The sequence below is a fragment of the Lepisma saccharinum genome, chromosome 3 (assembly GCF_977018435.1).
Source record: "Lepisma saccharinum chromosome 3, izLepSacc3.1, whole genome shotgun sequence".
NCBI classification, from domain to species: domain Eukaryota; kingdom Metazoa; phylum Arthropoda; class Insecta; order Zygentoma; family Lepismatidae; genus Lepisma; species Lepisma saccharinum.
In genome coordinates this window covers 112,159,994-112,184,825 of record NC_139231.1, presented here as the reverse complement: position 1 = coordinate 112,184,825, position 24,832 = coordinate 112,159,994, and the positions used below count along the sequence as shown (strand labels likewise).

The 24,832-nt window shown below is 36.3% G+C and overlaps 1 protein-coding gene across 2 annotated transcripts in view; it reads left to right on the top strand.

The window, feature by feature from the left end:
- RASSF8 (ras association domain-containing protein 8) overlaps positions 1-24,574 on the top strand; it is a 59,038-nt gene extending 34,464 nt beyond the window's left edge. For both annotated transcript variants that reach the window (XM_083119157.1, XM_083119158.1), the window contains exons 2-10: positions 4,779-5,107; positions 5,544-5,654; positions 7,492-8,406; positions 10,075-10,227; positions 10,806-10,922; positions 12,869-13,008; positions 17,692-17,857; positions 21,745-21,874; positions 22,184-24,574. In XM_083119157.1, coding sequence (XP_082975283.1) covers positions 5,036-5,107; positions 5,544-5,654; positions 7,492-8,406; positions 10,075-10,227; positions 10,806-10,922; positions 12,869-13,008; positions 17,692-17,857; positions 21,745-21,874; positions 22,184-22,284 — 1,905 coding nt within the window. In that variant the 5' untranslated portion in view covers positions 4,779-5,035 and the 3' untranslated portion in view covers positions 22,285-24,574. The remainder of the gene's footprint in view (positions 1-4,778; positions 5,108-5,543; positions 5,655-7,491; positions 8,407-10,074; positions 10,228-10,805; positions 10,923-12,868; positions 13,009-17,691; positions 17,858-21,744; positions 21,875-22,183) is intronic.
- The last annotated feature ends 258 nt before the right edge of the window (positions 24,575-24,832 follow it).

Here is a 24,832-nt window from a genome sequence, read left to right as displayed (position 1 = left end):
AATAAAAATGGTATTTTAAATGAAGTGATTACTTGCACATCGATTGATCTATATACCAAGTTAACTGGCCTTCATGATGTAGTGGTTAATGTTTCACACCGGTAAGCCATTGTTAAATCCCAGGTAAGGCGTGGAAGCATGGACGTCCGCAGGATATTTTCCAGGGAGGGGCAAGGAAGGTATTTTTTTCCAAGGGGGCAAACAAGGCACATTTTCCCCAATAATAGCGTTGTTCCCTCAAAAAACATTGCTTTAATTTGAATTTATCATGTTCATGCAATAATTAACACATATTATTGTGGCTGAAATTAAATTATATATGTGAAATATATAGTTTTAGGTCGACTTTCATTTTCCATGGGGGCACGCCCCCCTTGCCCCCCTTCCGGACGCCCATGCGTGGAAGTATCTTTGCGTTCGTCTTGTATTAAAAGTATACATACCTCCTGACCCGTTCGGCCACCGTGCTGGCATGTGTTCACCGTGTATTTCGTCACTCCACTATTCATTCTTATCATCCTGAATCCGAATTATTTGTGTAAATACACATTTTCTAATTAATGCATAATATAGACGAAATATGTAATAAATTAGTAAATTACAAACCTATTAACAACCCCACTACTGTAGGCGCTGTACTACTGACCTACAGTTGAAAGTAGGATCCGAACCACTATGTGCCTCCACCGGCAAGTACGTATTTAGGGGGGGCACGGGGTCCGGTCCCCCCGGAAGACTTACCAAGTACAAAAATTAAATAATAAAATAACTAAAATTAAATAATGAAAATATGCTTGTTGTTTAATCGAGGGTTATTTATATCCGCGGAACTTATTGGAAGGCAAGGATCATAGGACAGCACCAAAGAAGACTTATGCAAGATTTATTACTACTTATAATAACATGCATAAAATATTACCAGGAAATTTACTTTTCGTCAACTGGATGTAACATCCTTTTTTGATATGCAATAAATATTCAATTCTTTATCTATTTGACATTAATTTCCTTGTGAAGCAGTTTTTTTAGCAAATTTTGCCGACCCTAACTACGCGCAACCTAGAGAATGAATTACGTGTTGTTATATCAATATTCTTATACAGTCTTTTTACCTGTTCATGTAATAAAAATATAATATTAATTATTTTAATTTAACATTATTATTGTTGTTATTATTTACAGACATTTGGTTCGGACCCCCTCCCCCAAATACATTTCTAGATACGTCTAGATATGGAGAGGTCGTTTTCACAATGCAAGTCCTGCTCTGAGATATCGTCGTGACTTTTCATTAGATAATTTGGAAATGTGCTTTGTTTACCATTGTAATCAACAATATTTTGCAGTTTTTAGCATCAAAATATCCGCCCTCTACTAATAATGCACATGTGGTTATCTTAAGAGGACAAGCTTTATAGCTATTTGTTTTAGTGAATGTTAGCAGCTGGATGTGTCCCGCATCAGACCCATTATGTGGAAGCTTAACAGATTGGTTGGACTCCCTACACTCCCCATCCTGTCTGCATAAACTATGGTTATGTCCAGTCAAGAGAAATATAATGTTATGGAGGCATTAAACACACAATTCATGTCACTGAATCGGCAGGCTTCCCAAATAATTGTAAACAACAAGGAGCAATACACCATGCAAAGGTGTATTTCGGTAGGAACGTTCCCTTACTACAAATCAAGATGTGAAAAGCGATTTAATCCGTTAGTGGACTTCCCTGCCGCCTGCGAACGAGCGACCGTTGGTGAGGTTAAAAGCACCGAGACCCAGGATCAAATTTTAGATCGACGTTTCCCTTCCCCCTTTTATTTTTGAAGACTACTTCCGGTTCGAAGAAAGAGAAGGGGACCGTAGTCTATAAATACAAATAAAAAGAAAACAACGCCACCATATGGCGTTGAAACGGCGCTCTTCCCATCCACCCATCTAGAAAGGGCCTTTTTCTGCAAACGCTCATACGTGTGAAAATGGGTCATAGTTTAGTATAACCATTGCTGCTATTTCGAGTAAGTATTCTTGTAGGCATTTTACGTAGACAACACCGGGTATTGTCTCGTGGTAGGAACGTCTCATTCATTTCCTGTATCGTCTCGAAATACGTAAGATTTTGTCGTGTTTCTCGCTCGAGTCTTGATGACAACTGTGGCGCCCGACTTTTTGGGGTGTGTGGTCAACGTCTATGGGCGTAGGGTGGTAAGGGTCACGAGTTGTGAAGATTTTCGTTCATGTATTGTGCGTTTTACGTGACAAGTAAAATAAAAAATAAATGTTATTCCCTTTTTAGATAATTCAAAATAAAGCATTACCCTCCCTGGAAAAGTGTTCTTTGCCCCCTCCAGAAAAATGTCTGGTTACGCCCATGACCATATCTTCAAACAAAAATCTATTTTGATATTCACATCGTTATTACGTGATGCTAACAAGACTTTATTATACAATAATAGGGAATTTGTGTGTAAAAACAAGTCTACAAATTGAAATGTTGCATTGATTACACTTCACAACATGATATAGCGATAGCAGAAACTTATAGTTAATGAAGAGTAATGTGCTAATAGAAAATATAGTGGAAAAATACTAAGAGTTCTTACCAGGAAAATTATTTTTATTAGGAAATGTACTCATAAATTTTACAACCTGGGCCCACTCTGGTCGATCTTGGTTCCGCCCATGAGTGATAAATTATATTCGTTATGATTCCTTATACGTGATTGACATTAGGGCGGTTTATTGCGTGCTTCTATACAGCACCGTAATTAGACATTTTGGCGCCTTAGGCAAAATTGTGGTTTGACATTTTATGTGCGCCCTTCCATGTTTTATTCTTATGCCATGCTTTGTGATATCGAAGGTTCAGGGTTCGAATCCTGGCTTGGGCATGAATAGTTTCCTTGCGAATGCCCCATCGTCAATTTCATCTAATCATCTTCATCGTCGCGATTAACTCAGTAGTGACAGAAAACGACGCAAAATAAGATAACTTGAAATGTAATTTATCCGCTGCTTGTATATAATCCTCATCGGAACGTTGAATGATGAAGTAAGCACAATAATGCTTGAATGTTTTTTACCTTTTGCAGGTCTTTTATCAATATTCTCTTTGCCTTTAACGGCCGAAGATGGTCGATAATTGTGCATTTTTTAAAAAACTCGCTCGAGGCAGCTGTTGCACAAGATGTTGAGAATCCGTGTCTGCTAGAGAAGTCAATTTTTGTACGCAACCGAATGTTATTAGTCGGCTCGGAAAGAAGGAAGAATTTCCCACGAGTAGGAGAACTCTGGATTGGTTCGTTCGAAAATTGTGTCTAATTTGTGGCTGGGATAAACAGGTGGAAGGGAAGCGCATTTCCTGCCGTCGATTGAATGTGGCCACCGTACAGCTCGTCGGCTACTGAATGCTGGCGAAGGGTTGCCGTGTAATTATTTCCGCGGGCGTATTCTCCGATCTGAATGCACTTTCGTGCAACAGAGGGGATCGTTAAAGCTACCCCCTGTGTTTTGTAGTGTGCCATGAAGGGCTCATAGGCTGTGTGGAGGTCCCACACACTCTCGATGTGGAGAGTGGTGTCGTCATCATCACATTCCGAGCGCCTTTACTCCGCTTCCCCAAAGCACCCAACGATTAGAGGCTGGGCAAGCCCCACAGCCACTTTGAATATCGAACCTGGATCCAGGAAAGATATTTTTGTGTTCCCGTCAATGTTTGATATAAGTAGCAGCGATTGCTTACCAAAACAAGGGGGGCAAGGCAAGAACGGCTTACTTCTCTTGATAGACAAGGCTTAGCATTAAGAGACCACACTGCGAGATCAAAAGTGGAAAAAAGTAGGGGGGGGACGCCCCCCCCCCTAATCGCCGACGCTGGTTGATATTAATGAAGTTCTAGAGCTAGAAAGATAAAGCTCTGTGCACAAAGAAGGATAATGTTTTTCCTGTAGGCGTGCAAAATTCCTGTCAGTCAAGCCGAACGAGGAAGCAAGTTTCCATAGAGGTTTCACCCAGAAATCTTAATTTTTTAATTATTAAATGGGGAGGCCCTCAACAAATTGGATAATAGGAAACGTTATTGCACTCAAATGCATATGTGATGACCATCTTGTTCACAAAGCTATTAACGTCAACTACTTTGCATTATAAGTGAGAATTGTGCCTGGCAGTTCTTTCGAAAATCACAAGTTGGAACTGGACAGCTTGTCCGTTTCGAAAATTTTTCCCCCCTTTTAAACTGTACTAATTATGTAATAGACAACGTGCCCTTGTATATCTTGATAACATTTATAATATATGACTGATTATTTAGTAGAAAGTAGTTAGTAAATTTTCTAATAATATTACTTATCCAATATATTATATTAATAAGTGGGGAAATTCTTTTTCACGATTCTCACTTTTGCCCTCATTCCTACAAACAACCGACCTCTGTGGCAGAGTGGTTAGCACAGCATGCTACAATGCCAGGGGTCACAGTTTGAATCCCAACCTGGGTTTTGTGAGTGTTCCTTTATTAATTTCTTCATATCATCACTCATTCTCATCTTCATGATTAGCCAACAGTGACAAGAAACAGTGAAATAAACTAAATCAATCAGTTCCTACAAACATTCATGTTTATGTAATAAATTTTCAAGAATTCAGTTTTTTCAATTTGGTCATAAAGACTAACGAACAAGGTGAAAAACGAAACCAGGTTATTTTTTAAAAAAATATTCTGTCTCCTTCCAAACCAAAGCTGTCAATATTTAATTTTGTCATTTCTCCATTTTTTCAGGTGTAAGGGGATATAAATCTACTGTGAAGAAAGATAATTTATGTTCTGAACATGTCTGCGGCAGGACTGTTCATGAACACAAGCAGAGAGGGATCCACGTTAGAAATATCACAACAGTCCTTGATCTTGTAAGTCATGGAGGTCAAGGAGAGACTTTTCAGGAACCTCTCGAAGCAGCATGCTCTACACAAGACGTGATGAAAAGGATTGCATCTTGACAAGAACAGGGGGAAGCGGACACTCCCTGCTCACCCAGCATGGAGTTGAAAGTGTGGGTTGAAGGAATCCAAAGGATTGTTTGTGGAGTAACAGATAAGACAACCTGCCAGGTTTGTGTAGTTCTATGTTAAGTGTTGATGTGAAACAGTGAAATTTCAAATTGCATGCAAGCCTGTAGTAAGTTATGGCAACTACTCGTAAGGGGAGATGATCAAAAAATTAGTCTAGTATTTACTAGAATTTACATTTACTAGTATTCTGATTTCACCGTAGAAGGGAACCAGCATAGGTTGAATCTCTCCCTCCAGTAGAGAGAAATTAAGATTCAAATTGAATGCAAGCACAAGCATATGCATTGTGTCATGTAATATGTGATAGATTGGTTCGATGTCCTATATTTCTTCAACTGAGTGGTGCAGACTCATGATCTCATCCTTCGGATCTGGGTTTGATTCCTGGCCTGGACATGGGCATTCCATTGTAGATCCTTCGTCAATTTCATGTAAACATTATAAACAATGTAAACACGTTTTGTTTTTTTTGCAGGATGTTGTGTATGCACTGGCTCATGCAACAGGCAAAACTGGGAGGTTTACCTTGATCGAACGTTGGAGGAACAACGAGCGGCTTCTGGCTCCACATGAATATCCTTTGAAGGTAAAATTCAATTATTTTGTATAAATAGCATAAGAAGATGGATATTTCATCTAGGATAATTCCAAGGTCGAATTCTTTACGTGAACAAAGTTTTCTGTGCTTTATTTCAAAATTGATTATTTTGAAAGTACAACCACTGATAAGGGATTTTTGTGCCAAGTCTGTATTTTTGACATGCCTTTATTATTTTGCAACACCTGTGGTTATTAGGGATGCTAGGTAAAATTGAAATGTCACTTTCAGTTACCTAGGGATAATTAAATAAGTAAACAGCATGTCATTTAGTTGCACATCCTCATCAATTAGGGAAGGTGCTACCCCCCTCCCCCCCAAATCCCAAGTCAGTGCTCATGAATTAGGATATTTCAGTGTATTATAAATAATGTAACTAAAGAAAATAGTTTGTGTGCCATAAAATTGTTATGATGTTATGAAGACCAGTATACTGGGAATGTTACATATCCTACACAAGCACTACACCTGAAAAAAAGAAGAAAAATGAGTAGAAGGTAGAAAAGCTGCACTACTGCACTATTGATCTGTTAAAATGCACAGAAAAAGAATCAAATTAAGATATCTGGCAATTATCTAGCTGCAAGATAATTTTCAAGGCATTCTGTTGTGAATGATTACTGTTACCTATGCTTACTCTGCTCACATTGCAATCTAGAAATTTCATCTACTTTTGGAAGGAAACAATGTTAAAATAGTCTTTCATTGGTAGCAGTGGTGTTGGACATGGTAGTTATGACTGAAGCTCTAACCCACTCTTCATAATGAACAAAAATGATAAGAACCTACCTGAAGTGGACATTTTGGAGAAGACAATTGTCATTTCAGCTCAGACAATTAGAGTTGTCATCAGAATTAAAATATGAAAAGGTGAAAAGTAATGTAAAAGGAAGGTAATAGTTTGTGGTGAAGCCCAGAGTAGGTACTCTGTACCTTAGTCTGTCTGCAAGGTCATCTTCAATTTCATGTGTGTTTATTTGCTTAGTTATGACTAGGGCTCGGAAGTTGAGGAAATATCCTTTTTTTCCATAGTGTCCGAAGATGAGTCCCAACATAATATATGTTCATTTTGGGTCATTGTAGGCCAGAAAAAGGTGGGTTTTATTTGTCCTTTTTTTTTTTTTTTTTTTGCCTTTTTCGGCGTTTTTTGGCTTATTGGTACTTTATTAGCCTTTTTTAGGTCTTAACGTCTTTTTTTTGCAACTTCACCTTCTTTCGACTACGTTTTTACTGCCCATTCTCAATTCGAATCATCATCAGATCATCACCATCACCTCTTAAACATCCTTTCTGTAGTAAATAAATACATATATTTGAACCATCCCTGAAATGAGAGAAAAACATTTTTGGACGACTGAAGCAGGTACGGTACAAGGTCCTTTAATCGTAACTTGTGTGGAAGGTCGCGCTGTAAGTGGCAACTTTCTGTTGTTTTGAAACTTTCAGCACGGCGTATACGACCATATACATTAAATATGTAATTAAAACTGAAGTTATTAATTAATTTGGATCACATTTATACGTCCTTTTTTCTGTTTTTAGGTCCTTTTTTTTTATTTTTATAGGTCTTTTTTTGGCAATTTATAGGTCTTCAACTTCCGAGCCCTAGTTATGACCAACAACTTGGATTAGACGTTTCAGTTTCTAGTTTTGTTAAAGCTTAAATTTTGGTAGTCAAACCTTAATGAGGAACCTATGGGCCTATTGCCAACTTGTTTCTTAGCATTAATTTGATTGCAACTAAAACAATTTTGTCATTTATATAATCGTGTGGTTATAAAATATAGTATTCATATTACATTAATGATTTGTTCACTTATTGCAGATTCTTATGAAGTGGGGCGAGTATTCCAATGATGTACAATTTATCCTGCAACGGTCAGCTTTGGATAAGTCAACCCAGCCCCCTGGTCCGAAGCCAAAACCAACAGATCCCCTTCACGGTTTCACGCCACCAGCTGGCAACGTGGAAAATTTCCCCAAAGCATCGCAGCCTGCCAAAGATATAAAGAAGAGTCTTACGTTTAGCGGTGGACATCATTCGGACATACCCTTCAAGGAGGCACGAAAGGATCGCAAGGACAATGTGGGAATCGTGAAAGGTGTTCCGCAGAAACCACGAGAGGGTGTTCTTTTAGAAGTTCGAGAGGAACCTTCAAAATATCATGCTAACGAACAGCCTGCAGTGGATGCGATAGACATCGATCAGCTACAGTGGAGTGAAAAGAGTGCGGCTTATGCAAGATCGAAATTAGAACAACAGCATGTTTCCGGTTCTCAAAATGTGCGCCATACCCCTAGTCAAGGAGCACCAAGTGTTTTCAGTGCAGCGACAATAAATTCCGGTGACAGAACTTCTCCGCAGAAGCACAATAGGTATCATGAACATGGGATGCCGGGAGTGCACCAGAAAAGAGAACCGATGCCTCCTCCGTATCGGGAACCCCCAAGGCCTACTTCGCCGAGTCAGAAAACCCCGCCAAGAGAACTCCCACCATATCGTGATCCCCCTCCACCCACCCCCAATTCATCATCGCCATTCTCGCAATACAGTCCATCGTCTAATTATCAACATGTAAGGACTCCACACAGTGCACAGCCCTCACCAGCAGGAAGCCAGGACATGAGCCACGTGCGAGAAATTACCCCTCGTGATTCTCCGAAGTCTGGGACTCCTGAACGGATGGAGGGGAACAATATAGGAGGAAAATCACCCAAAACCAGGAGAAATTTACTTAAGGTAAATACTGATACCATATCTGTATAACATAAAAATAGCAAGGGAAGCCAGAAGAGCTAATGTATAAAATTGTAGAAATAAAATAGAATCCCAGTAACAAGTAATAAATGTTAATGGTTATTCTTTTCTTGTTACTGTACACATCAACATGAGAAACATTCATTCTGATGTGACATAGATCATCTCTATGTGTTACAGGTAATACAGAATGCTACTTTAAGGAAAGGAAGTAGGGAAAACAACATTTGGCACATGCATCTGTTTGTCAGATAAAGCAGCAATATGTAGTACAGTGCTTAATAACTATAATTATGATCATATAAAATAGCGTAAATTGATATTTAATGTTAAATTTTTAGTACTTTGCTCAGTAAATAGCAGCCCCAAGTATCAAGTAATTTTTATTTTGCCACCTACATAATTCTCTTTGGTCCCTATATTTATACGCCTTCATGGCGTGGTGCTAAGCACAGGGGAGCACTTTACCTTTTTTTTACCTTTACCCTATATTTGGAGGCTATGCAATTCCTATCCATATGAACTTAAAAATTTAGTGGAAAGATCTCATTACTGTTAACTAACTAACACTCTAGCCTTCTTAAACCCGAAGGTTCATGGCTGCAGCAACACAGGCCTTCCATCTGTCCCTATCTTGAGCAAGATCTATATAATCATTTCCATCCCTACCGATTTCCTTTAGCTCATTACTGTTAGTAAACAATATTATTATACTCTTCAAATAATGGAGCATTTTCAAGCCGATGAAAGTTCCAAGCAATGAGAGGGAGGGGACCGTTGCTAGCGAATGCCTTATTAATATGATCTCATACATACCAACTGAACGAACCAACATTGTAGGATAGGACATTTTCAGGAGACTGCAGAAGTTCATTGTAATGTTGGACCAGCAATGTTCCATATGCTTTCCAATATTTGTAAATTTATGTGCATTCAATTTGCAAGCATACAAGATTTAGTTTAAGAAGAGCCATGAATTTTGTTTAGATTTGATTTTCCTTTACTTGGAGTAAATATGAGTTCCATTTTCATATCAGAAGTATAACATATATTACACTAAATGTACACAGGAATGGGATTTTGAAGGGTTCTGGGCTCACCTTAGATACGCCCCAGTTTTTACACATCAATACAGAGCTTGTAAAACAGTGGGATGGAATGTAGTTTTTCTTTCCACAAGAAAACTTTCATCAAGACCCCTCCCCCAATCAGAGGGTGTGCGCATGCATGCCCATGCTGAATATGATGGAAAATTTGAACATGATCTTGTGTGTCTTTTTAATTCAGCAACATGAAATATTTGATGATTCCATAATTGGACAATGTATAAAGTTATTTTTTTTGTTCAGGTTTTAATTTTTTTTTTATCTTTTTGTTTTTAGTCAAACGGTGTTTATTGCATTTGGGTTGTGTGTGTCTTTTTAGTGTCTAGGTTCATTGCAATGAAGATGACTGAGATGCATGAGACGGTAAACAGAAAGAATGCATTTCCTTAGGTAACAGATCTTCTATTGGATTTTTTTTTTTTGTTACATTCTTGACTTTCTATTACGTTTTACTTTAAAAATGGCACATTTTAAATTTGCATATTAGAGTGAATGCATTCAATTTTCTTTCAAGTTTAACTTTAAGTCACTTCTACTATTTCAGGAGTTCAAATCCCATCCAACTGGCGAAAGTGAACAGCACAGTAGGAGTCCACATCAAGAAGCAGTTCTTTACAATGCGCAGTATCGTGAGCTCCTCAGACTAGTTAATTATCAGAGAGAGAGGATTAGTTCTCAACAAGCTGAACTCACAAAGGTAATTTCAAGGAATACATTCTGGTTAAATAATCTTAAAATTAGGTTGTGATCTGATGTATGACGGGTTTTTTATTTTGTGTGTGTCTGTAGAGTTGACATTGTCAAGGTTCCACTGTATCTTTGACCTCTCTCAGTAAATATAGTATTTCTTGTAAGAAAAACACATCAATGTTCTAAATTTTGAATTTTCCTCCTAAAGCATTCATACAGGAATGGTCGTATGAGACTCATGTCTTAATAATAGATGGGACATGTCAGTCCTGTGTTGATATTGGTCAATATAATGACATTGGTTTTTCAGTAACTTGCTGAAAATTTGTCTATCTGATATTTTTATTATGGAAATTGTATATATAAGAGAGAAGGATGCTGTTTACACGATATTTGTCTGTACGATCATTTGTTTTTTTCCGGATGTTTCCATTACTTGCTTTGATATTGCACGTAAGCATTTGTGCAGTGAATTTTAAAGCTGCCTTTTTTTTTGGAAATAATTGTTGAATTTTTTTAATACGTACTCAAATTATGTTTAAGGTTGATAAATATTAAAGATAATTTACTTTTTACATTCTTTAGTATGATGCAGAAATTGGATACTGGGAGAACAAAGCAAGGGAACAGCAGCATCAATTGGAATACATAGCGCAAGAAGCCATTCACATGGATGGTGCCAACAGACATAATGAGGATCAGGTTAGTGTTGCAAATTGTTAAACATTATGTCTTCTTTTTGTACTAGACAGTGTCATGCAAGTTGTAAATCATTATGCCTTCTTTTTGTACTCTACAGTGTCATATTTACCATACTTTCATGTATCAGACATGTGGAAGGGTTCCGATTCCATCAATCCCCCAGGATATGCCCTCCAGGATCATGGTTTTTTACTGATTAAACTGTCAAATGTCTGTAAACATTTCTACCAGAAACTTGTTTAAGTTGAGTATTGATATTGTCCAACGGAGTGGTTTCATTATATGTAATTGAAAGCCAGTTGCCACTGAAGTTCCTAGGTTCAAGTTCCAGCCTGGGCGTGGGTGTTTATTTGTGAGTTCATCCTTATCATTGTCATTTAATCACCACTCATTTGCATTGTAACAATTAGTGCAAATGCAAATACCAAAATACATTATAATTGGACCATTATTATGTACACGTAATATTTTCTTCTTGTCAAACACCATACATCTTTTTGTGAAATAACAGCAACAACAGTATCTCTCTTCTAGTCATTAGAAATTTATTTTTCAATACTTTTTGACACATGCACATGTAACCATTTCAAAAACTTGCAAAATGTTCTCGTGCCATTTGAAATATTCTTGTTGTTTGTTAGGAATAGACCAATATGTTTTTTTAACAGATACCAGGAGAGACCTGATGTAAAATTGACCAAAACTAGTAACCAATATTCTACTGATCTATTTATAGAATTGTATTTTTTCTATTTATCTGGCCTTTTCGTATGGCTTTTTCATTAAATGTTTATTTTCTTAATTGCTAATTTCCAGCTTTACCTAAGAAGGGGTCGTATAAATAAAGATTAAAAATGAAAACTGAAAAAAAGGTCATGAAAAAGTCTAGAATTTTGGATTTGTTATTTTGGTAGACACCCTGTATAATTAATAGAATTGAGTCGATATCAATAACGGTATTTCATTTTTTGTAAGTACCATTGGTATTGGAAAATATCGGTTTGAATGTAATCACCGGTACCAGCTCCTACTTTCCAGAATCTGGGTGTTTCATAGGGTCAACAAGAATGCCTTTCAACTCTTTTGCAAAGTCATGTCTTTCCAGTACAAGTGTTGGTGGAAATTGGTAAAGTGTATTAGCACTGGTATCGGTTCAAAGTGGTATTGACTCGGACGTAATAATTAATGTTATTTCTTTAATGGTGCAAATTCTTTAATATGCTCAATCATACATCTGTTTCAAGAGCCAATGATACAGTGAGGTGAAATGGCAGTCTCAAGAGATCAAGGCAACAATAACATAACAATTAAAGTACAAGACATTGATTGCACTTTTTGAAAGACAATTAATTTCAATGTGATTGTTGTTTTTAACTTTACAAGACTTACCTTGGCAACCCCCCCCATCCCTTGCTCCTTGCACACACATACACATGTACACAAAAAATGTTTAAGTTTGAAATGAAATTTGGAATTGTGCACTTCTTTTGTAAGTTTGAAGTTATTAATGTCACATATGAAACTTATAAAGTTATTAAGGAACCAAATTCTTATTAACATGAATTATATTCATGTTTGGCAAATAAAAGGTGTGGTTGATAATAAATTAGATTTAAGCAAGTTACTATTATGGAAGAAGTTAGTAACTCACTCACGTCTAATTTATGAATTATATTGTGAACAACCCCAATGGTTCATATATCTTTTAATTATGCAATTTGTATTGGCAGGTATTGGTAATTAAATTTGAACTAATATTTCTGATGCTAAAAGATGGAAGAAAATTTGTACGGTTTCAATCCTTATTATTAGTAATAAATAAGCAATGGAGCATTCTTAGAATGTAGGTGCATGAATCAAGAGATGATATAACAGCAGTACATGTGGTCAATTTTCACATTGAAACTATTTTTTGCATGCTGTGAAGCCTCTTTTGTTTCTTGCAGTTGCGTGCATTATCTCTTGTTGAGGAAGAACATGAAATTGTAAAGCAGCAAGAAAAAACTTTGAAGTCGGAGATCACATTGCTGAGATCAAAGCTAGCCAATTGTGAAACTGAATTGTTGCAGTGCAAAAACAAAATCAGGTAGGATGTTTTTCGTATTTGTCACAAGAATATAATTTATGCAATGCATATAAATTTTCCAATCAACCTAGAGAAACCAGCAGCCCTATGCATCCAGCCATCTTTTTCTGCAGGTAGATACTTAATGTACTAATCTGTTTTTCCATTACAACAACAATACGTACGTACTGTCTCTTGGCATTCATAAAAATTGCATTTATTGCTTCATTGGATCTTCATTACCATATTTAGTTCATATTCTTAAACCGTATATTTCATTGATACTTCTTTTAAACCTCTGGACAATTTCATAATCTACTTTTCTCATTGTACACCTATATGATCACCTTTTTTGTAATTTTTACTTTCCTGGTAATAAGTTTAATTATTACTGAAGGCAAAAGTACTCCCCGTATATTGCAACATGCCTTGTAGGCATTTGAAAGGAGTGGAAATAGGATCCCATGCATTTCACAATCTTGGTCATTTGTGTGGGTGATGTGATGAGCACCGCACTTTGGCAACCTTTACTCCCCAGGTAACCAATTAATAATCGGGACTGTGTTAACCCAAGAACTGCTCCATGCAGTAACGTTGATGGAAAAATTTCCACTGGAAATGATCCACCCCAAGATTCAAATAAGTCTCTCCTATGTGACAGGCACCATACTGACTGCACAACCAGTGCTGTACAACATATGTACTAACAATTTATTGTTTAATTGTTAGTACAACATGCATATTAGTGACTATAAAGCAGTAGTGTAACTAACATGCTCTGTGCAAATTCCAGTTGTGCTCCCCTACTAGTTTTAAAAATAAGAGCTTTCTAAAATATTAATTCACGCCTACATTTATATTAGATATGTACAAATATGAATAACATACATGCAATTTGAATCAATGTAAAAACTGGTACAAAAGGTTAAGACAACGGACAAACTGTAAAACAGTATACCGGGTGATCCATTTGACATGTCAGAAAAGTAAACCTGTATACACAAGAGGTTAATGTACGTATCTCCGAGCAGCTTGTTGTAATAAGCAGAAAGGAAAGTTTTGAATGAGTGGAGGTTTACAGACTTCAGCCACATGGCGGCGCTAATGTGCATGGTAACAAAGGTGGTGATCACTGCACAACAGCTCACACAGTGTGTCGTATGGTATGCAAAATTTTCAAGTATTACATGCATGCTACTGCCACCACGCACTATGGCACCCAGTATATTATAATTATATATGAAAATACGCTGTTAACTACAAAAATTACATTTTTTGTTAAATGCCCATTACCAGTCCTCTTGTGTTTTTTGATGGGAGCAAATTATTTTGCTAGTTTGGCCAAGTCCAGTTTTCGAGCTTGATCGCCTTCGATGTGTCAGTCCACTCAATCTCACTCTTGCAATTGTGCTTCTCAAGTAATTTTTGATCAATTTAGGTTAGAAAACTACCTCCCGGCTGATGAAGACCTCAAAAGTAGGGTCAGATTCAACATATAAGCAGTGCATGCATCAGGAATGCTACTAGCCAGAATTTTGTTTTCTATGAAGAGGAAGTCTGCAACTTTGCTGATGTTCGATATGTTTCTCCTTTTGGTTTCAATTGACACTACATTCCGAAAACAAACAATTTCTGTAGTATTATTTTCCTGTAGTTTACGGTTATTACAAGCATAAGAAAATTTTTCTTTGTGACGTTTCAGGAGAACACACGCTCCTTTCATCAGACATTTATTTTCATTTTGACTAAAGATACAGTTATAACAATGGTTAGTATTTTTTTTTATAAAATAATAATATTATTATTATTATAAAATAAAATAATAATAAAAAAAATTACTCAAATTAGTCAAAATGAAAATAAATGTCTGATGAAAGGAGCGTGTGTTCTCCTGAAACGTCACAAAGAAAAACTGTTTTCTTATGCTTGTAATAACCGTAAACTACAGGAAAATAATTCTATAATGCAAGTAATACGTACATACAAGAAAAAAATTCTGTAGTTACAGTGCAAGATACATCTTCATATTTCTCCCGGAAATTAGTAGTGAATTCCACTAACTGTCTGTTGGTGTGTTCCGTTATTGCATAAAAAAGGTGTAGCTTTCTTTGATTTGTTTCATGCTCTGAAATCTATTGTTTACTTGACTTTACTAGAATATCTAAAGCACTGTAGGAGAAAAGTGCATTTTCTTGCCCATTGTCTACCCTTCGACGTAATTAGTTACTTGAACTATTAAGCTAGTGAAGGTTTTCTTCTAATCTGGTAATTCACTTTCTACTTTTCTAGTGATTAACATTTCCTGTTTGCAGTTGTAAGGGCTTAAAAATAAAATATGTCTGGTTGAAAATATATTTTAACGTTGAAAGGAAAACTTTCGTGAACTATCAATCTTTCTTAATTTATTATTCTTGCTGGGCCCCTGAAACCCTTGCACCTCCCCGCACCACGGGGGTTGCAGGAGCGTTATTTACGCTACTGCTATAAAGGTTGCTCACAAGTTTAAAATTTTAAAAAAACCTTTAATTATCCATGCTCATGTGATACAACATCTCAAGAAGTTTTGGCCAGGTATTGAATAACCATCACAATGGGCCTGCATCAAACTTTTCCAGCAAGTTGGAATGTTACAGATTGCTCAGTTGCGTGGCCTTCTATATCTCCTGAAAGTACATCTCTTAGATTTTTCTTTATGGAAGTACATCAAAGGTCCATATGTACCAAACTTGTGTGAATGATAATAGCAAATGTCATTGTGATCTCATATCTTGTGCGTGTGGGAATTACTAACTTAGAATATTATTTGGTCTAGGAATTAATTTGTGCGCCTGGACAAGAGATGGCGTAACGAGCGTATCGTCCCACAGTTCCGTGTATCCACACATGCGTTGAAAACTCCTGTCAGCTCGCATCGTTCGTAGTATAGGGCAGTTGATTGACGCGTCAACAACAGCATTTTGTAGTCAACTGAACATGGTGCAGTTCGTGCCAGATAAAGTGTTTTTGCAGGGTGTTCTGCTTCATTACTTTAACATGCAGAAAAGTACTACTGAAAGTCATCGTATTTTGGTGGAAGTGTATGGTGACCATGCGCTAGCTGAGCGAATGTGTCAGAAGTGGTTTGCACGGTTTAGAAGTGGTGATTTCGGCCTGGAAGACCAAGAGCGACCTGGACAGCCAAAAAAATTTGAAGACAAAGAATTGAGAGCATTGCTCTTTCAGGATTCGTATCAAACGCAGGAAGAACTTGCAGAAGCATTAGGCGTTGATCAAACAACAGTTTCCAAACGCCTCAAAGCCATGGGAATGATTCAAAAGATGTCACATTGGGTTCCACATGAATTGAAAGACAGAGACATTGAAAGACGAAAAACCATTTGCGAATTGCTGCTTCAAAGACAGAAAGAAAGGGGTTTTTGCATCGCATTGTTACTGGCGATGAGAAGTGGATCCATTACGAGAACCCGAAACGAAAAAAGGCCTGGGTGAAGCCAGGTGAACCAGGTCCATCACAACTGAAACGAGATATTCACTGTGCAAAGGTTATGCTGTGCATATGGTGGGATATGAAAGGTGTGGTGTACTATGAGCTGCTGCAATCGGGTGAAACTACTTGTATTAATGGAGAACGTTATCGACGACAATTAATGCGTTTGAAGCAAGCTCTGGCCAGCAAACGACCAGAATGGGAGAACAGACATGATAAACTTATTTTTCAACTGATAACGTTCGCCCACATGTCGCAAAACCGGTCAAAACCTATTTAGAAAATGTCGGATGGGAAGTTTTACCCCACCTGCCGTATTCACCAGATGTTGCTCCTTCTTACTACTACTTGTTCGATTGCATGAATAACGATTTGATTGGACAGCGGTTCACTTCTTCAGAAGATATCGAAAAATGGGTCTCTGACTGGATCGCTTCAAAGGATGAGGGACTTCTTTCGCCACAGAATCCGTAACTTGCCTGACAGATGGGCGAAAGTGGTGGCTCGCGATGGACAATATTTTTCTTAAGGTGTTTATGTATTTTGTGTTTGAACTACAGCTTCAACGTGTGCGTAACAACCGCACGAATTAATTCCTAGACCAAATAAGTATTTAAAAAATATTTAAAAATACCAAAATATAGTTTACTTGTGGTTGGTGAGTATGTACAGTCATTGTGATTGCTGACAGGACATGCTATGCTGAGAGCACAGAATTGGAAAATGTATTAACTTCTGCACGTGCCATTGAAGGTGCATATGTCAAAATGGCTTGAATACGATATTTTTTTTAGTTGATACGTCAAAACAAACCAAAGCATGCGAAGTAAAACATTGTCTTATTAAATTGCAAATTTGTAAGCAACTTTTATGTACAACTGTACTTTGTTTCTTTCATTTATCATGTGTTGCATATTATTTTAGTCATTAAATACTTAGGAATGACGTGTAAATATAACTTTTAAACATGTTATTACAAATTTCAAGGCATTTTTTATGTTCTAGTGAGAAAAATGTAATGTAACAAATACTAGGTTTTTTTAAAAAAAATTCTAAAGAAACACATATGTATGTCCCATTAATTATGTATGTATGCTCTCATTAGTGAAATTGATTAACCATTTCCATTATCCACTTTTTTATATGAATTGTATATTTAATGACAGATGTTGAAGCATTTGATCAAATATTAAATTTCCATGCTCTCTGTTTCAAAGGCTCCTCCTGGAGGACATGCAAGCAGAACAACGAGCTCGGAGCCATGAAATGGAAGAAATGGAATTGGCTCTACTTAAGGAGATGGAACGCCTTCAGCTGGATGTGGAACAGGCTAGGCAAGGGGCAGATCTTGCAGCCCAAGTAGGAGAAGCACTGGAGAGGGAGGTAAGTTTTCCCCTGTTTTGTTAGAACAAGAAAGGTGTGAATCAGATTTAAGCTTCTTCGCCACATTACCAAATAACAGTATAAATAATTTTATTTTACAACTTAATGACAAGTTATGAAACTTTAACCAAACCGAGGGTCCAAGTTTGGCAATCTGTGCCTATGTTGTATCACAGAACTGGTATTTGAAAAGTTACTTACCGAATCACAGTTACTTTCCTCAAAATTAACTTTGCTTCAGTTAACTCTGCTTTCATCTTGTGTCTGAATGTGAATATTCAGAAGAAGAAAAAAATCAAAGTAAACCTGTTAAACTTAATTCTCTTAACAAATGTATATGTGTCAGTAAACACCTTGTTTATTTAAGTCCACTTTATGCTAAGATAGGCTAATCTTGGCTGAACCTACAGTTTAAAGTGGAATATGAACTGCTATGTGCCTCCAATGAGTATTGAGCCAAGGACCACTTATTACAACATAACAGTATTACCACTATGCCATGGGGGAGGCCCTGGTTAACATCTTGTTTTTATTTTTTATTATTATAAAGTAAGTGTAAAAATAATTATCGATTTTGTTATGTATTCCCTGAAAAAAATTGAGTTACAGTTACTCAGTTAAATAAATCAGTAGTCAATTTTACTGTAAGTAGTTAATCTTACTGTTGCTAAAAAGAAATGCATTACAGGCTTCCAAAAACTGCACAGAACTAACCTCTGGCCTCCCCAATTTATTCTTATGCCCATTCCAGATACTATAACTTTTCCCTTCCATAGATATCTGAACATTAGTGTCATCTCTTTGCAATTGAGGTAACTAATTCAAACTGATATAGCTTGTGGCATACAGAAGATGCATAACTTATTGATATACTCAGTTTCATAACTTTCGAATAATAATATTTATTAAATCTATCTTGTGTAACTTTATATCTTTTGAATACACTCTTAGCACAGCATAACATAATATAATTCTCAAATTTCACAATCATTTTGCACCTTGAAGTAAATGTTTTTAACACTTTAACTACCATGTGTATCAAATTGGTACGCAGGGTGTCTCCTGTCTCATTGATACGCAACTTATAGGCAGCATGTATAGTTCTTGTACGTAGGTCTTCTGAAAACAAATGCGAGTACTAGTTTTTCTGGCCTCCTGGAAAGGCTGTGCAGTCTTGTTTTCTGAGTTTTCTCACAGATGGTGTTGGAGTCAAATTTTGAAAGCAACTATCTTATACAATCCTACATTCTACAAAAATGTTTTTCTTAGTATTGTAGATGTAAGCTTAAAAACTTGCACGGTGGTCATATGTTTTAAGTTTCATAAATATGTAAATATTTATAACAAACTACTTTCTTACTACATGGTGTGTACAATTGTTATACACAGACACACAGCCTAGGGATGAAGAAATTGTAGAATGCATCATACAGGCCTCAACGCCTACCCTTGGTTTTTGTTGATGGAAGAGGAAGTGAATGAAGCCGTTGAGAACTTTGTTGAAATTCTGCATGCCACGATAAAGGACTTCGTGCCCACTGCGAGACCGAGATCTACGAAATATCCCGTCTGGTTCGACAGAGAAGTTCTCTTTGTGTTAAAAAATAAAAAACAGGCTTGGTACCTATGGAAGCAGCACCCTAATGTTCACACTCACGGTACCTATTGTGACATCAGACGTCATTCAAAATACTTACTCAGAAAAAAATATAGTGAACACATAAATAACATAACAACCGAATGTACTACAAACCCTAAGAGATTCTTCACTTTACTAAATTCAAGAAAACAAAGCCCACGTATACCTAAAGAAATTGTTCACAATACTGATAGTGCTAGTGGAGAAGAAAGAGCCGAACTTTTCAATGTTTTTTTTCATCAGAACTTCTCACCTCCCTCAGTTTCCGACCCTCTCCCCCACTTAAATGCTGTCTGTCCTCACACGCTATCTTCAATCAAAACATCCCCCGAGGAAGTAAAATACCTCCTCGCTTCATTGCCCCTCCACCGGTCCCTAGGTCCAGATGAAATCCCCACAATATTCCTATGTAAAACTGCCGACTCCCTGGCTCTTCCTCTGTCTGCCTTACTCAACAAACGTTTTTCTAAGGGTGTGTTTCCGAAAAACTTCAAACGGGCCAACATTGTGCCCATTCACAAAGCTGGAGATAAAAAATGTGTAAAATCCTATAGACCAATCTCACTTCTATCGCCACTATCAATTATTTGTGAAAAAATCATCAAAAACAGGTTACTTCAATTTACGTCACCATATATAAACACATCACAACATGGTTTTCTTCCAGGCAGCTCTTGCCTAACAAATATTTCTGTCTTACTTTCGCATGCTGCCAAAGCTATTGATAATAACTCCCAACTTGACACTATATATTTGGACATTTCGAAAGCCTTTGACAAAATTAATCACAAATTTATTCTTCATAAATTATCATCCAGATTTAACATCCATGGCAAATTTCTCTCTTTACTGCAGGACTACCTCCATGAGCGTGAACAACGTGTTGTTCTTTCAGGTACCTCTTCTAACTTTCTTCCCGTTCTGTCTGGAGTTCCCCAGGGGAGTGTCTTAGGGCTGCTCCTATTCCTTCTGTACATGGATGACCTCCCTGAAAAACTGTCCTCCCTCCCTATCAATATACTTTTGTTTGCGGATGACTGCAAAAACTTTAAGGAGATCTCATCGCATCATGACATGATGATTCTTCAAAATGCTCTCACAGAACTAGTTAAATGGTGTCGTCAGTGGAATTTAGAACTAAATCCTCAGAAATGCTCTTTCCTTACTTATTCCCTAAAAAGAACAAAGTGCTGTCTACTTATTCTATTGAAAACAATCCAATCCAAAACGTCTCCACCCAAAAGGACCTAGGTATTATCATGGACGAAAAACTCACTTTTAATTATCATATTATAGCTACCACTAAAAAAGCCATGCGTCTTCTCGGTCTTCTATACAGATTTAGCGAAATTCAAAACCCATCATCTCTTGCTTTATTCTATAAATCTTTCATCTCGCCCATCCTCGAATACTGTTCCCCAATTTGGGCAATGGCCTCAAAAACCAATCTCACCAGAATAGATTCTGTTCTCAGTTTCTTTCTTGCAATTGTTTGCCATAGAATACCTTCCTTTCGACATGTATCCAAATCAGACACCATGGCTGCTCTGAATATTCACACTCCATCCTTTCGTCGTGATCTAGCTGATATGAAATTTTTATACAAGATAATAAATGGCAAAATCAGAACAGATCTCCTAATCAGTGAATTCACGCTTAGGGTACCCCAAAAGCAAACGCGAAACCTGCAACTCTTCCACAACCCAACCACTAGGCTATCGCTTCTACAACGATCCTTGTTTTACAGGCTCCCAGAAATCTACAACAAACTACCCCTGAATGTAGATATTTTCCTTCCAGAACGAAATTTTTGTATATTACTGACAAAGAACATGTAAATCTATCCCATCTTGTTATTGTTTTTATATTTTGTTATTTTTTGTTTCTACTTATGTTTCAGTGTAAAATGGCCAAATAAGACTGTATCTGAAACTCTGAGTAAATAAATAAATAAATAAATAAATAAATAAATAATTATACACATCATCAAAATAGCACTGGCAGTAACAAAAAATTACATTTTTGTATATCAGGACCCATTGGGAGACAAATTTTTGCAGATTCGCATTTGTCTAACAATGACAATATGTCCCCTACCCCCTTCATATTTGGAAAAGATTGTTGTAGAAAATCAGGAATTATCCTTGTTGTTTATTTGGTACCAGAGTAGCAACCATACAGAAATATTGTATTCCTAACTGAAGAAACTTACTAAAGTTGTTTACCATGAACCTATTACTTGTTTTAGGTGTCAGCACTTGAGACAGCAATTGGTGAGAAAAAGCAACAGGTGGAACATCTTGTCCATGAAATGAAGGAAGCAAATCTTCAGAGTCTAGCAATTGCTCCAACAGAAGAATTGAGGAATCTCTTGGAAGGTAAGTAACATTTAATAATTATTATCATTGTACATGTTTTGAAGTGGGGAAACATATTAATTGAGATAAATTTAATATTACAACTAAGGCATTAAATATTCAAAGAGCAAGCAATAACTGGAGATAAAAGGGAAGAAAAGACAGAATCCAAAGCAATTCATGCGCAGCCCAACATGAGACTTATTCTTGTAATCTCACCTAATGAAGACTGATTGTTTTTTTAAAAAACAAACGAGTACCTTTCACATTACTTTTATATTGTAACAGACAAATCCACTCCATTCTTACAGTTACCTTCTTCTGTTGTAGGTCCTCACAAACCAGGAAGCACAAGAAAGATGGTGGGATCTCCAAGGCAGCTAGAAAATGCTGTTCCAACAAGTAAAAATCCCCATGGTGTGTGGGTGTGAGAGGAAGTCTGGAAAAGAAGTTTTATTAGTTCTTGTTTACCAAGTATGTGAAAATTTCTTATTTTTCAGTGCCTGATATTGTAGTAGTTTGCAATGTAATATTTACTTCTGATGTTAAAAACTGTGGCAAGTCATCCAAAATTTCTTAAATATAAAAATTAGTATTGGTTGTACTTGTTATGGTATTTTTTTAAAAGTGTGAGCCATGTTGGTTCCATTAGTACCACACAAACAAACTTTGTGTAATCTTAATTTATGATACATAAATTTCTAGTGCACAATTTGTAAGATAGTGATTGGATTTTGTGTCAGGTTACATTTTTCAGTCACCTTGCTTATTGGGTTAACAATAGTTTTTGATAGGATTGTTGTGAACATTCTCTGTTTAATTTCTATAGACAAATATGTGACTTCTTTGCGTAAGGTTTTTTCTTATTCCTTCTTTCCCTAATCTCATTTCGAAGATTCCTTGAAACATAACAGTTACCTGTTTCCACTGCTTGAAAGTGCTTCGTGGTAAATCTTTTCTTCGTTGTTTGATTTCTGGTCACTGTAGAATGATTACCTTTCCTTTATTTTTGACATCTTTTCTAAAACTGACTGTATTTAGATGTAAATATACTTCAATCACCATTTATTTCCACCCTTGTAGTCATCACAGCTGAAGTTAGTTTTGAATCCTTCTTCCATATAGCCAATTCTTCATTTGTTGTGTTCTTGTAGTCGGGTATTTGACAGACCAGTCTTCTTTTCCTTCTTAACACATTGCGTTTCACAAGAAACCCATATGTTATTGTCCTTTTTCAAGAAAAAAGCTTTTTTACATATGCTCTGAAGTTTGCCGTGTGATGAACAATGAAGAGATTCTCTTCTAGGATATTGAATGGGTCACTTTCGAATAGTCTTCTGAGAGTTAACGCCACTCTTATCTTTATGGAGAGAAGTGCAGATGCGAATTGTCTCTGTTTATAAGTATTTTACATATTTGGTTTTACTATAACAGAAATCATCACAGAATCATCAAACTAAAGAGAGCACATCATCAAGGAGGCAGTATCTCAAAAGGCACAAGAGAGTTTGAACTGGATTCAACCTAGCTTGTGATAGTCGATGATAGTGTGTACATAGAAGAGATATTACCTGATTGACCCACCTACAGTGAAATCCCCAACGCAATACACATAGACCACTTTGAACTCTTCATTATTTGAGAGTGACCTGGCTACTATCCAGAGAGAATCTTTCCATTATGTTTTTATGCAGGTTTTGAGGAATTCAAATCTTCTTAAGAAAGTTTCCTTCTTACAAAAATATTGTCACGGAATTCCACTAATATCTTCATACAATCCTAGTTCCTGAAAATTTTGTGGAAGGAAGGAGGTGGGGGTGGGAATGAGGGGGAGTGTGAGAGTTGATGAAACCTAAGCAACAAACAAGGAAAGCCTTCTCAGGTGCTAAACAAGTAAACTCAAATCTGATGTTTTAAAAATTGCAAGCGAGTGTGGAAACTTGGTAGCAGAATTTTCTGGTGAACGAAAAGATAAATGTTGGGGCACCCTCCAGTGACAAAATCCATAGAATAGGTGCATAATATCAAATTTATGTGATATTGTAAAGCATATCTGAGAACTTGGTATTAATGTAACATATCTTGACTACATCTAACACTATGGACGTTGGCAAACCAAAGGAATAGACTAACAAATTTAATAAAATTGTTTACTTTCCGACACTAATATTTGACTTTTTAGCTAGGTTTTTAACCCTGTAGAGAGAAATTGTATCTTATATTGTGAAAGAAATGGTTGAATATTTCAATATTCTTTGTTGATTTTTCTCTAACTTTTTTAGGGACAATGAAAACTTTTGGAAAGATAAATAATGTAAATGTAGTGTCGTAGAAGAAGAATAATATGAATTCTATTTCTTGACAATAGTGAATTTGAACAGATGATTGTGATAATTCTCATGTATGTGATTTCATGACTATATAATGTACTTGGATATTTATTATGTTTTTCATATTCAATGTTGTAATTTTAGCTGTGGTATCATTGACTCTGTACCTTCACTTCTAATTGTTATATACAAATGTGTGTTGTTTACAAACATAGACAGTCTCAATTTGCTCATTCATTATAACTGCATTTCTGTGTTAGTGTTCGTTATTATTTATATGAATCAAAATTTGTTTTGTCATTCTGCATTATCTAGATTCTTCTGTTTAGTGATGTGTAACGAATATGTATCTTTAATTATGAATTGTTATTTATTTTTCTTTTGTTTATTATGTTTGGCTTGATTTTAACATTGAATTGCATCTTAGAGAACCTGACACATTCTCTTTGTAAATGCTCATAAAATATATATGACTATCACTACATTATTAGCAATGTACATTCAGCAGTTTTCACTTAAGGTTTTTTATTAACAGATATGTTGCATGTATAAAGAAATTGTGAAGTTGCTCATTTTTGTATTTGGCAATGTGTATTAGTTATTTTTTTTTTGCATTTGGAATCTTTTACTGTAATTATTGTGTACGTAC